The 14646-nt window shown below is 40.8% G+C and overlaps 1 protein-coding gene across 1 annotated transcript; it reads right to left on the bottom strand.

The window, feature by feature from the left end:
- Positions 1-12815: 12815 nt before the first annotated feature.
- On the bottom strand, positions 12816-14224 carry POU4F3 (POU class 4 homeobox 3). Its single transcript, XM_070739366.1, has 2 exons — positions 14117-14224; positions 12816-13766 (listed from the first exon to the last, which is right to left on the bottom strand). Exons 1-2 carry the CDS (start codon positions 14222-14224, stop codon positions 12816-12818), a joined length of 1059 nt encoding a protein of 352 aa, XP_070595467.1.
- Positions 14225-14646: the final 422 nt, after the last annotated feature.

Below are 14646 nucleotides of genomic sequence, written 5' to 3'. Positions count from 1 at the left end.
TTGTAGTCATTTAATTTCTCCTCTGGATTTCTCAGAAGGAAGACTTTTCCTGGATATGAGAAAGATCAATACCATAATCATATCCTTGCAGACCAATTTGTGTTCTTGGATAATTAAACATTCTATCTATTAAACTGGTGATCACTTTCCTGGAAGAGAAAGGGGGAAAAAAGCAGAGTAGCAATGGAATTGGCCAAGGATGTGGCCACCTGATTTCAGGAATAAATACTTTTGTTGCCAGTCCAGATGGGATTTTCCTAAACTGGGTAGATGTATGCTTTCCCAAGGCTAGATCTGAATCCTCACCTGGGATCCTTTGTAGCTGTTTCACCACAAGCATTTCAATAAGTTTCTGTCAGATGAGAGACTCATACTCAAGTCTCCTGGAGCCCCCATAATGTCCATGTGATACTACCTTCACTTTGGGTCATGTTTGTTATTAGTTTGATCTTACTTTTTTTTAACTAGCACAAAAATATTTCAGATACAGGTAGTCTTCAACGTATGACCACAACTGAACGCAAAACTCGTGTTGCTAGTTCAGAAATATGCTAAGTGAGTTTTGCTCACATTTTATTATTTTTCTTGCTATAGTTGTTAAATGAAGTTAAGTTAGTATCACTGTCGTTAAGTGAATCTAGCTTTCCCATTGGCTTTGCTTGTCAGAAGGTCACAAAAGGGATCACAAGGCCCTGGGACACTGCAATCTTCATAAGCGTCAATCGTCAAGCATCCGAATGTAAATCACATGACCATGGGGATGATGCAATGGTCATAAGCGTCATTTTTTTCACTGCCGTTGTAACTTCGAGCAGTCACCATGTGAACTGTGGTAAGTTGAAGACTACTTGTATAAAACTGCTTTAATGTTAGATGTGAAGCAATGAAAGCAGATTGGGGAAAAGCCCTCATTCTGCTAAACAAATAATTTCCTCAACACTGTCAAACTATTTACTAAGTCTGCACTACTATTAGTCTTCTCATTGTTCCCATCTCCTCCCACAAATGACTGTATGACTGGTAACTTTGTTACTTGTATCCTTACAATTTATATTGACTGGTTCCTAATGTGATCTGATTGCTTATTTGTACCTGGACTATCATTAAGTGTTGCACCTTATGATTCTTGATGAATGTTTCTTTTATGTACATTGAGAGCATATGCACCAAGACAAATTCCTTGTGTGTCCAATCACACTTGGCCAATAAAGACTTCTATTCTATTCTATTCCTATTCTAATTCTATTCCTATTCTAATTCTATTCCTATTCCAATTCCAATTCCAATTCCAATTCCAATTCTAATTCTAATTCTAATTCTAATTCTATCCCTATCCCTATCCCTATCCCTATCCCAATTCCAATTCCAATTCTATTCCATTCCATTCCATTCCAGTGTACTCCATTCCTGATGTGGACTTGTCACCATCAGCAATAGAACTGTCAGGCATGCTGCATGAATGTTAGGCTATGGAGAAAAATATGTATCAACTCCCCACTTTCTACTTTTATTGTTGTACCTTTGCCTCCTAGAAATATCTTTGCAATATATCTAACAGAAAGTCTCTCTGTGCTTGAAAAAGACCATGTGGTTATCTCACACACCTCTGCGATACCAAACAAATCTTTGGAGTGAGATTTCTTCTCCTATCACTTCTCATCTCCTTATGACACCAAAGGTGCATCTATCTATTGATTTCCTCCCCACATTTGTGTTCCTGATTCATTATTAATGGGATCACTTTTCCATCCTTGGAGCATGAAGGCAAATTTCATGTAAAAATCAATTGAGTGAATGCTGCCGATGGCAGGTTTGATTTTCTTTGCTTTCATCTCCAGTGTGTTGTCCTCAGGAGACGTAGGTCAAGATATTAGGAAACAACACAGAAAAAAAAATCAATTGTTAGTGGCTTCTGCAAAGCGCCCTCTCTTTTGCTCAGATGTACTCCATGGACTTCTTTTATTTTCCAATTCTCACAGCTAGGTCGAAGTTTGTTTTCATATGAGACATCCTTTCCTGGAACACTTATATATGTTCACGCTAGATAATTGGGTATTCCAGTTCTTCCATCATTTGTCCAAATGCCTATTTTTGCCATACATAGTAAGGACATCAAATTTAGAAATGCTAGAAAACATTTGTTTGCAACTCAGTTTAAAGGAAGAACTTATGGAGGAATAAGTCCCATTGATTTCATTTACCATGCAATCCTACACAAGTCTACTCAGAAAAGTCACTTTAACTTAACTAGGGTTTGTCCCAGATAAACTTAGAACTGTGCACTTTCTCACACTAAGAATCTAAGAATACAGCCTTAGAATTTGTGCTGCAAATTTGAATATTAGCAAATGAAAATTTGATCATTACACTGTTCTACAAATTTTCAACATATTTTTAGTTTCAGAAATAAAATGTGCCATTTCTTAATGAATTTCACATGTTGAATTCAAATATAATAATGAAATTTGTTAGTTGGCTCTAGTTTTCATGCAATGGACATTTTACATTTTTCATCTACAGGTGAAATGCACCAAAACATAATATGTATATATAAAGCCATATATTTTTATTAAAATTAAGTGATTTATATTTGCAACAGTGAATACATGAAATAATCTATTGTATATGTTTACAAAAAACCCTGAATCAATAAACAAGTTTAAAATGTTCAAAAGTTTAAATTTCTCATTAATCTTGCCTTCAGTTTGTGTCCCATTTCTTGACTTCTCTTGACTTTTCTTTTGTATTCAAAGAAAGGATTGTCTCTTAAAATTGTCCAACATTGATGGGCTCCATTTACCTTGATATTTTTTTCCATAGCTGCAATGTCTTGATGGAATTTCTCCCCATGCTCATCACTCACTGCTCCACAATTTGATGGAAAGAAATTCACACAAGAGTGTAGAAAATGATTTTTAAAGCACAAGTTACAACCAAGATTTTTGTAAGCCTGGATGAGTTTTTCAACCACTTCCGTGTAGTTTGCTGCTTTATTATTTCCAGGAAAATTTGATGTCACCTTCCTGGTCAAAGAATGGAAGAAGATCTTTTTGACAGTCATTGTATAGAGATGTATGAACATCAATTGCCAGAAGATTCCATTGCTTTAGTCGTGAACCTAAAACCTCAGCCTTGTTCTTCGGAATATCCAGATTTCTCATTAGGTCATTCAATTCCATTTGTATTATGAGGTGCGGTTCAGTGGATGTGGATGGCAGATAATCCGGGTCATTTAAGGCTGTTTGTTCATCACTACAAGCTTCCTGAGGTTCTTCCTCACTGGATTCAATTACAAAAGATTCAGTGGCTTTTGGAATCCGTAGTCCTTCTCCATGAGGTATTGGACACATCACTGATGGAATGTTTGGCTACTCCACAAACAACTTTTTTTTCTTAGTAAGACCATTCTCAATTTGAGGCACCATCAAAAAAAATAACAATTACTGACTTAATCTGTTGGTTATCTCCAAATCATTGACAGTACGAAAGCATAGAAGGCTTATTTCTATTCAACCATTGCACAAGTCTCAATCCATATGAATTATAGCATATGTGTGGAACCCAGTTTTTGTATCTGATCTCCTATTTTGCTGCTGAAATACAGGTTGTAGGTTTTCTTAACTATGGTTGTGATCCTTTGTTTTTGGGCTGCAAAAATAACTTCACCGCACATATAGCAGAAATTACCTGCTTTATTTAAACAGGTTTGAGGCATAACTAAATTTATTAGCATAAAACAATATTTAAAGACCCTGTCTAACTCACCAAACAACAGATACTCTGACTTTTATAGAATTTGGTGACATAATATTAGCTAGTATTGCATCATCTTGGTACGCTTTTCTATTGATGTGTGACGGTTTTCTAGTGACGGTTTTCTATTGATCACTAATACTGACTATGTAATCTATGGTGTAAGTTACATCATGCATTTTATAAACCTTACTTCATTAATTGATTGCTTATGTCATAGAAACTAGAGCCAGTATACATTTTTAAAATGTTATTTTCATTTTTAGTATCCCAAAATTATGTAAGAACAGCTGTTTTCATGCTCACAACTTTTTACTTGTAGAACAGTGTATTGATAAAAAATTTATTGGCAAAATATTGTGGAAAAAGTACTGATTTGGGGTTTTCATGCATAACATCTGGGCAATATTAACTGTCAGGCTACACAGTGCTTTGAATTCAAAGATCAAAAGGGTGATTCAGAACATATGGAGATGCTCACAAAAGTTGTGTCTATAACTCTTTAAAGCAGCTACATTTTTTTCCTGGTTTCAAGCTGCTGTTTTCTGCAGGTACAGTGCACAAAAAAGGCTGGGCTTAATAAGTTCTAAACAGATAACGCTATACTTGCCCTTTATTATGTTCAGTTTTGAAGTGATACCCAACCCTGTTAAGTTGTTTAACATTGAATGAACAGAAGCCCGTGGAACTTAAAAGAATTGTAAACATTTTGTCAAGGCTTGGAATATAAAAAGGTCCTTTGGAGAACCCAGGTAAAACTGATCCAACATCAAATGTCTCATATAAACATCATGTTTCATAGAAAATTTATGACAATATTGAACCATCTCATGGAACAATAGACAATGACAGAAAACATGGCTGTAGATGAAAAGTAGTTTGAAGTTTACTAGAATTCTAAGAAGGAGCAGCTCCCAAGAAAAAAATCTGTTGGCTACTCTATGACCCATACATTTGAGGAAAAATAGATACAACTGCTCTGTAAGTCAAGTTTTTTTTTTTAAAAAAAACTATACTGTGTGCCACCTGGGGTCAACAGGGGAAGGATGTCAAGAACAAGTGAACAAGGTAAACTGTAATAAAGTAAACAAAATGATGAAAAAGGAATATTACAAAACTTTCCAGTCTGGAAGTGAATTTCAGCAGGAATACAGTTTGGTTCAGAGCTGGTAGCAGGAAATCCACTCTTTTGTCATCAGATAGGTTGGAACGACAGTGGAAGGGATTTGTCACATTAGCAAGATGTTTTAGGGGAAAAAACAATCCAATTTCCTAACCTTTTTACAAGGGAATAAGTTGACAATGGGTCTTCCATGCATCCCCTGTTCTGATGTCACACACAGTTCATCATCTTCACAGATTCCCTTGGATGGAAGCAAACAACACTGCAGGAAGCAAGATGCCATTAATATAGTTCCAGTAACATGTTCATCCAATTTTTTTTAATGATCTGAACCTTTCAATTAATGTAGATATCAAGAAAGTATGGAAGATAATGACTCTTTGCTATTGCCAAACATCATTGGTCAAGTGAGCCACTGTTTTCCAGGCTCTTTTCTGTGATCAACTGTTTGCAGGACTTCAGCTATTATAGCACAAAATGCCTTATCAATAATCAGGCGACACAGCCCAGAAGACCACCATGGACAATATAGTCGGATAGGATTGATAGCTTTAGAAGAACCAACAGAGTTATTCTGTTTCACTTCTGAACATATGTTATCTTCCCAAATGACTGAAATATACTTAATATTAATTTCAGTTAATATATCAATTCCATGTGTCCGTCCATTACCCTGGGGGTGGAATCATTGACCCCCTTAGAGAAGGTCCGCAACTTGGGCATCCTCCTTGATCTACAGCTCACATTAGAGAAACATCTTTCAGCTGTGGCGAGGGGGGCGTTTGCCCAGGTTCACCTGGAGCACCAGTTGCAGCCCTATTTGGACCGGGAGTCACTGCTCACAGTCACTCATGCCCTCATCACCTCGAGGTTCGACTTCTGTAACGCTCTCTACATGGGGCTACCTTTGAAAAGTGTTTGAAAACTTCAGATCATGCAGAATGCAGCTGCAAGAGCAATCATGGGCTTCCCTAAGTATGCCCATGTTACACCAACACTCCGCAGTCTGCATTGGTTGCCGATCAGTTTCCGGTCACAATTCAAAGTGTTGGTTATGATCCTTCATGGCATCGGACCAGAATATCTCCAGGACCGCCTTCTGCCACATGAATCCCAGCGACTGGTTAGGTCCCACAGAGTTGGCCTTCTTTGGGTCCCGTCAACTAAACAATGTTGTTTGGCGGGACCCAGGGGAAGAGACTTCTCTGTGGCAGCCATCCTGGAATGCATCTGGATTCTATATGAGATAAGCAACTGTGTCTCAAGGATGGTGATAATGATGTTAGAAGCTGGTACTTCATTTTTCACCAAACCCTTTGTTTATTTAAAGAATATAATTGAAATGATGAATAAATATAAGCTTATAGGAAGAAATCCTGGCAAACGTGTGTGTGTGGATACTTTAGTGCTTAAGGGACCTCCATTTCATACTTTAATTTAATGGAACTACTCAACACTGTTCCTTTTCGAGACAGCTCATCTGCTTCACTGCAATTGTCCTTAAGCCTGGAAAGAGAGCCTCTACTTCCAGGTTGTTTCTAATTATATCATCATGTTCTAGCTAGGCAGCTTTAACTTTCTCATCTGAGTTTGCAAGTCTTAAAATATTCACTAGCATGCCAGCTCAGTAAAATCCTTCCTTGCTTGGCCTCTGTGACAGATAGGGGGAAAAAAGGGGGGGGGGTTACCTTCTTCTACTGCATAATAGAGTCTATGGAACATAATATTTAATCTGAGCATCCAGAACCTGATCTGATTTCAAAACAGATTTCATCAACATTAATAGAATATCCTACTGAAGAAATGACAACACAAACAAAGAAACAAAAGTTACATGACTCATTCATTAGGCCCAGGACCAAGCTGAATGAGCATAAATGGAAATAGGCATTTATTTTACAATCTGAGAGCAAAAATATGGTATTCTGTAGCCGTTTTACGAACACTGTCTAAGAGTTTATTTTTGGTAACAAACTGGTGAAAATTTGTGATAAATAAAAGAGCTAAGATTACATTGGATTGTCACAGAGTCCTTTGTTACACTTTCATTATCGACAATTATTTATCCACAATATTAATACTTACATTATCTACAACCAAGAAGTACAAACAAGAGGAAAACGTTGTCATGCCAATGATTCCAAAGCTCTGAGAGAATATGTTAAATCTGTTCTCCTGTTAAACTTAGTAAAGTTCTAGAAGAATAGTTCCAATGCTGTGAAGCTTTGAGTGGAGAAACCTGATTTGGGGTTGCATCTGGACCTCCCTCCCTCCCTCCCTCCCTTCCCTCCCTCTTTCCTTCCCCACTTCCTCCGTCCCTCCCTTCTCCACTTCCTCCCTCCCTGCCAATTTACAAACAAGAGTTTCAATTACATTGGTTCAACTAACTGATCCACGAAGTTCTAAAATCTTCAGAGCGTTTCCTGTTAGTAGAGCACTGTTAGTAGCCTTGATTATTGTGGGGATTAACCGCTGACTAAGACAGCGTCCTCACCCATTTCATTTTGCTCCTTTAAACGTCACGATGAATTATTTCTCAGCAACAACCCCCTTCTTTAAACCCTCCCAAATCAATTAAAACACAGCGCAGAGATTAATTTGCAAGAACTGGGGGAACGAACAGAAACCGGTAAAGCTTTTCATATTCGCCCAAGATGCCCATTTTGAATATCTTGGTGCTGGAGGCGATTTTGAAGCGCGCAGAAATAATGTTTGGTCTGCAGCCCCGTGGGAGGGGGTAGCCTTTGAAAGAGGCTCCTCTTTGCCTTCTTCCGCGGCTGCCTCGAGCAACTGGTCCAGGAGGAGCGGGAAAGGCCCCGGCAAGAGGAAAGGCGCGCCTTCACAGCGGTCATTTACTTAGGAAGCGGCGCGATTTGGGCTTTTACAAACATCCGTACTTAACCTTTCCATCCATCCGTTTGCCTTCTGCCCGATCCCCTGCCTAGTTTACTCAGTCAGAAGTCAATCCCCGCGGGTCCAATCTCGTTATCCTTCCACGTCTGCCCCCCCCCCCCCACAGCCAGGTAAACTTTCTCCAAGTTTCTCCTTCGTAGACAGACCTCGTTTTCCCGCTGTCATGCGCTACCCACGCGGTCTCGAATACTTGTGCAAGAAGAACCGGCGAGCATCCCCAACTGATCGCACATCTGTTCATTCTTTTGACAGCAGACCAGATCGGGCCGGCGTCCGGCAGAGGCAGAAGGACAAGGGCGGGAAGCGCAGGCCAAGTGGCGGCTATGAAGCAGCGGGCACGTTTTAAGAGGTGGGGAGAAGCAGAAAAACGGACTCCTGTGCATGCATTCGTGGCTATGCTCGAGAGGGAGCAGGCGCCTTTCAGAGAATGGACAGGACTTCCCCTTCCAGACTCTTCTGAAACGCAGGGAACCAATCTGGCCCCGATCTTGACCGAGATACAAAAATTATCACCTGCCCGGAATTGGCTCTCTTTCTGCCCGGGAGAAAGAAAAACTGCCGAGCCAAACAAGAGAAACCGCGATCAATTTCTGATGACTTTCAAGAGGCTTCCAAAGGATTCCCAAATGCCCACTTTGGCTCAGGATGTAGCTTCCTCCCAGCTCTACAGTCTCCGCTCTGTTGCCATTTTCTTCTTCCCTTTCACTTCACTTGAAATGGCATTTCTGTTTCAAGGAAACGATTTGGCAGTTCGAATCTCATCGGCTCAAGGTTTACAGCCTTCCGTCCTTCCGAGGTCGGTAAAATGAGGACCTAGAGTTTTATCGACCACGGAAGGACGGAAGGCTGAGTCAACCTTGAGCCGATGAGCCTGGAACTGCCAAATCTAGGTCCTAGATTGTTGGAAGCAATAGGCTGACCCTGTAAACCGCTCAGAGAAGGCTGCAAATCACCGTGAAGCGGTATATAAGTCTAAGTGCTATTACTATCTATTCAAATCGTTCCCAGAGGTCATTGGGTGAATAGGACCACAGCTAGGTCTGGAAATAGTCTATTCTCCAGGAAGAAACATGGGGTTTCTTAGTATCTTCACAAGACTGCCAAGGTCTTCTCTCTCTGACCGACACCAAAACGACACGTTCTGTGCCTGCCTTCCACTTCTACAGTCCATCGGAAGAATATATTTTAAGATGAATATTAAAGTAAAATAATTAAATAGTGAGAATCTACTGTCCTTTCACACATTCCAAATAATGAGGAAGGAAGGAAATTCCAAAGAGTTTACTCCAAATTTGCCAGTCTTGTGTTGATTTCAACCGCCATAACCTCCAGCTAACATAATAAGACACCAGATGAAAGAATGTCATATTAAACCTTTTTTTAAAAAAATGAGGGAGGACAAATTACTTCTCTCTGCAATAAACTCTACCTGCAGAAAACGGGCAGTGTGGACTACATGCATTAAAAATTAAGTAAGGTTATAGAAAAAGATTATATTTCTACTTCAATTTCTTCTTCTTTTTTCTCAGTTACCAATCGTTATTGTTACGTATTTTTTCTTTGGTTCTGAAAGTTCAGTTTTCAAAAGGAAAGGCAATCAGAAAAGTAATATTCCTGTTTAACTTACTTAGGTGCAGACAAACTATATCTGCAAAAGTTTCGCCTCCTCTTCTTCTAGCTAGTAGGTTGCTTATTTTTAACAATATACAGTATAGCGTTTCTCAGCATTAAGAGAATGAATGAAAAACAATGGAATCAAAATAGAATGAGCTACTAAATATCCAACAAAAGATGACTTGAGCTAGCAATATCCAATAGCTGATTATAAGTAAAAGATGAGACTTTTCTCATTTCAAAAATTTTCTATAAAGATATACCCCCTTTGAAATGACAGATTCTGGAATAAAGTTTGAAAATTAAGTGGACGTAAGGCAGTCACATTCTACTGTATTATGTTAGGGGATTTTAGGGGATTAATATTAGAAGATTTCCCGGGATCGTTACAGTAAACTGTCGGGAACTGTCCAGGTTCTGAAAGTCAGAAAGCTTATGCTGGAAAGTCGTAGGGAAAAAGAATTTCAAATGTATTCTTATGTAAGAGTTTGAGAAAAAAAATTCCGATCCAGGATCACAAGAACATTGCAAGAACAAGAGAGAGAAAGAGGAAAGCAAAAAGAGAGAATGAACAAAGGCAAGATTTTTCAAAGTTGTCTTAAAACAAAAGATTATTCAGTATATTTTTTCAGGCATTGAAAAATATCTTCTACTGAGAAAATTAGTAAGTTTTCTTTACTAACTGCAAACTGAAAGAAAATAAATTATCTACATTATAGGTCTAATTTAACTGAAAGTGGGGAATAGCAGAAATATTGTTAACACTTTATAGAAATTATGTATATAAAAGGGGGGAACAAATGTCCATAATAAAATATAACAGATTTCATTAACTGGGATTATGACAGAGAAAATCATTTAAAAAAATCTTACCTGGATTTATTGTTAAAGATCTGGAACAATTATTCACTTCCCACTCCAAAGAGCTTTTCTTCAAATCCTAGTGCAGAGTAGAGGAGGCAGGATGCTGGCAGAATTGCTTTGTGTCCTTTTTATACCATGTTACCCAATTAATATTGCATCAACCTTATTTTAAAATTTCAGAACCCACAATATAATGTAATGACACAGGGGCATTTATTATTAAAGGATATTTGATTGGGGGGAATCAATGGGGCTCTTTGAGAAAATAAAGTGAAACAAGAACATTTGAGGGAGATTAGTGCTTAAGAGTTTCATGAAGAAAATATAATTACTTGATAAAGCCATGTTTTTTTAAACTAGATAGAATTGAGTTGGAATTTTATTGCCTGCTATTTGATAAATGCAAAGGCGAGGTATTAGATCACTGGGCCCTGATCATTAATTTTTAATTGTTTAAGGTGCTTCTGGGATTCATAAGCAAAAGCCCCTTTTTGCTTTTAAACAGAATTCCAAATGAGACTCTGAATGCTTTATTTTTGTCTTCCTTCAATGAACTATAACAAAACAAATTTCCATTGTTATAAAAGTGAGAACTACTGCAGAACAATCAACAGCAAAACACTTTGCATGGATATTTTTCTGAAATAGCACATTTTAACCATAAGGGGTTTAAAAAATCCCCTTTAACCCCTTAGTTACAAATCCAACATTTTAAAAATTACAATTCTAGATGTGGATCTTTATTTCCAGAATGATTGCTAAAATTGATTTGCTGGCCTGAAAGTAGATAAAACATACACAGGTTAAATCTGATTCAAAACTAATTACAACGCAATATTTTGAGAAAGTGTAAGCATCTAAATGGATGAGTTTACTGCTAAATCCAAAAGACTTATTATTTAAATACTGATTAATTAATTTTTAATCTAAAAAACATCTCCACCTCCAACAAAAAAAAAGATAAATTGTTATGAAAAACCAGGGGTGGGAATGAAGAAAATAAAATCAGTTCTGGTCAAAAAATAAAGCATTTTATTTCAGAAGTTTCAGCATTGTTTCTGGGAAAAGAGGGAAAGGTGAGTGAAGTTGGTAAAGAAGTGCACAAAATACCCAAATTACAGTCATGGAGTATAAAATTTCAGTAGAAGACATTTGAAGAGAAAGAAGCCCTTAGTGCAGAAAATTTATTATTTAAATACTGATTAATTAATTTTTAATTTCTTTTTTTAAAGGGGTGGAAGAAGGACAGTAGGTATTTCTTTTAAAATATTCCTCTCCAAGCAAACACGGGTGCAACCATGCAATTCCATAAGTCCTGTTGGAATGTTTGGTGATTCAGTTTTTTAAAAAAGGACAGAAGCTAATCTGCAAAATCCATGGAAAGAGGCAAGGTTTTAAGAAAAGAAGGTTTACTAAAGCCACACTTTTGCAGTTTCCTTAGTTGTGTGGATTGTCCTGTGCACACGCAACCCTGCCTTCTTTTAAAAAGCTATAGAGGTGCTTCCTTTCAACTGGACTGAATTTAATAAATAAGAATAAAGATTGCATTTATCCCAGAGAAGTCAATAGCAACAAACCTGCTTATGGTCTGAGGAATATTTTTTTAAAAAAAACAAACAAACACTGACATAAAAGTGTTAACTTGTGAAAGTGCTTAAGAGTACGCGTGTCATCTTTTTGGTTATTCTATCAAAATGTTTTGATTCAGGGCAGGCTTATTTCAAATATCCTGTCTTCCCTTCACCTTCTGTTGAAGAAAACAAGTAACTCTTTGCCTCTGTATTAATGAATGATGAGACACACAGTGCAGTTATGAGTTGCACTAAAAATAAATATTTCCCCCCTTTAAGAAAGTGATGGAGCATTTCAGACAGCATGCAGTGGGCTAAACAAGTAAAAGGTGACGAATCAATGCAAATTAATATAAGCTTGAATTTAGTTTTCAATTTTTGGAAAATAGTCTTCTGGCCCCCAATATAATCTCAATAAAGAAATCTTCGTTATTTTACGGGCACCTTCTCTCCCCCCCCCCACTGTATAAATGTAAATGTAATTAAGCTCATCTCCAAACGGCATTTATGTTTATATCTCTCTCTATTTTGCCTTATAAAAAATAGTACCTCTCCAATGTCCACTCTTCCTGCAAAAGCGACAAACACCAAGACACCCTAGTGCACAAAAACACAGTCAGGAGAATGTCAACCCAAAACAAATGGGTCGAAAAAGGAAAGGGGCAAGGGAATAAACGTTGTCTTCTCTTTCCCTCGTTGGGTCAGTTGGTTTTGCAGAGGAGCATAACAGAAGGCTGGGCAAAACTTGATCCAGCGGCGGATGGCCAGTCGAAGGGGGAAGAGGTATTTCATCTTAGTGGCTCGGTCTGACGATCCCCGCAGAGCTCTCTGCTAGTAGATTTATCGGGTTTTGTTTTAACTTTTTAGGTAGAGCAATGTTTCTGTCTACTCTCTCTGTGTGTGTGCTTGTGTAAGTTGTGTGCTAGGTATAGGTCTCGTTGTCCGACAAGGGTGCCCAGCCGGCCGGGCAGTTGCCTTCAATGCACCGCGGAGTACTTCATGCGCTTTTGTTTCTGTCTCTGGTTGCAGAACCAGACTCTCACCACGTTTTTTTTCAGGTCCAGCTTCTCGGCGATGGCGGCGATCTTCTCGGACGAGGGTCGCGGCTGGATGGCGAAATAGGCTTCGAGCGAGCGCTTCTCCGGCGCCGCGATGGAGGTCCTCTTGCGCTTCCGCTCGGAGCAGTTGAAGAGTTCGGGCTTGGCGTTCTTCTCGCGGTGGGCGGCTTCGGCCTCTTCCAGCCACGCTTGCAGGACCGGCTTGAGGGCGATCATGTTGTTGTGCGACAGAGTGAGCGACTCGAACCTGCAGATGGTACTCTGGCTCAGCGAGCCCACGCCCGGGATCTTGAGGTTGGCCAGCGCAGCGCCCACGTCGGCCTGGGTGACGCCGAGCTTGATCCGCCTCTGTTTGAAGCGCTCGGCGAACGCCTCCAGCTCCCGGGGATCCGACTCGACGTCGCTGATGCAGCCCAGCCCGCTGTGAGATACCGAGACCTGCGAGGCTGCGGAATGAGGCGGCGGCGGAGGAGGAGGCGGCGGGTGGCTCATGCTAGCCATGGCTTGATGCAGGTGGCCCATGGCCGCCCCCAAATGGGGATGGGCATGGGCGTGAGGGTGGATCGGCGCGGCCATAACCGCGCCGTGCTCGGGGCCCCCCAGCAGCGCGGGCGAGAGGTGATCCAGGAGGTCCCCGTCCAGGCCTTGGTGCGCCACGGCATGGTGATGGTGGTGATGGTGGTGAACTGGGGCCGAGATGGGCACGGTGGGCGATGAAGTAGAGGTGCAGGGGACGCTGCTCATGGTATGGTAGGTGGTGTCTGGCTTGAAGGGGTGGCTCTTACCGTGGGAGACCAGATCCACAGCCGCCAAGGCTTCAGCCCGGGCCAGCAGACTCTCATCAAAGCTTCCAAATATATTGCCCTGGAGCTGCAAGCAAGAACGCGCAGAGCGAAGTCAATGGGGAATACTGTCAAGTCTGGATTCAAAAACATCTCTCTCTCTCTCTCTCTCTCTCTCTCTCTCTCTCTCTCTTTCCCTCTCCCTCTCCAAAGCAGAGATTCCTCCTCAAAGCTCAGGTCATAAAAATTAATATGAAGGCAGAAGATGCTTTGCTTGAATAGACATGTGGATCTGGGGGGCGACGGGGGTGGGTGGGTGTAGAGGGAGAGAGAGAGAGAGAAAGAGAGATGCGATTGTTCTGGTGACATGAAAAAAACATTAAGCCGGGGCCTGTCAAAAATGTGCCTTAAAGCAGTAATTATGCTTCATCTACATACCTGCGGGGCTGGGAGGCACACGCGGCGCATCGCCTCCGAGCTAGAGTACTTGGCTTCCTGCAGGGCCGGGTGCATGCCGAACGGCTGCTTGGCGTTCATGCCCATCATCTTGGCGCACCTTGCAGGTAGGCAGCCCCTGACATCGAGTCAGGGTTGGCTCTCTGGCTGGCGACTGTCAAAGTGAGCTATTTTCAATGACACAGCTTCCCTCTTCTTCTCCCCCCACCCTACCCCTCCCCGCGCCTCTCCCTCTCGCTGTCTCTCCCGCCCGCCCGCCCGCTTCCATCCCGGCTTCTTCACTCGTTTTACACAAGCCGCCTGCTCGCGATGGGACCGGCACCCCCTGTGCGCAGGCGTGCTCGGGCTGGCACGAGGGAAGGCGAAGGGAGCCCCATAGGGGTAACCCAGGTGGGAGACCGGCCTCCGCTTTTCTCCGCCTCAGCCCAAGAAAGCGCAGCCTCTGCCAAAACTCCCTGAGGGGGAAAAATAAAACAAAACAAAAAAGCAAAACCACACACAAATGTTCCTGA

The sequence above is a fragment of the Erythrolamprus reginae genome, chromosome 2, assembly GCF_031021105.1.
Source record: "Erythrolamprus reginae isolate rEryReg1 chromosome 2, rEryReg1.hap1, whole genome shotgun sequence".
Lineage (NCBI taxonomy): Eukaryota > Metazoa > Chordata > Lepidosauria > Squamata > Dipsadidae > Erythrolamprus > Erythrolamprus reginae.
The sequence above is the reverse complement of the archived record's forward strand: the minus strand, read 5'-3'. Positions and strand labels throughout refer to the sequence as shown.

Bases quoted from the DNA above. Each gene is read 5' to 3' on its own strand.
- POU4F3 (XM_070739366.1), bottom strand. From the start codon at position 14,224: ATGATGGGCATGAACGCCAAGCAGCCGTTCGGCATGCACCCGGCCCTG. The intron at 13,767-14,116 runs GTATGTAGATGA...TCTTGCTTGCAG, and splicing joins TGTGCCTCCCAGCCCCGCAG to CTCCAGGGCAATATATTTGG.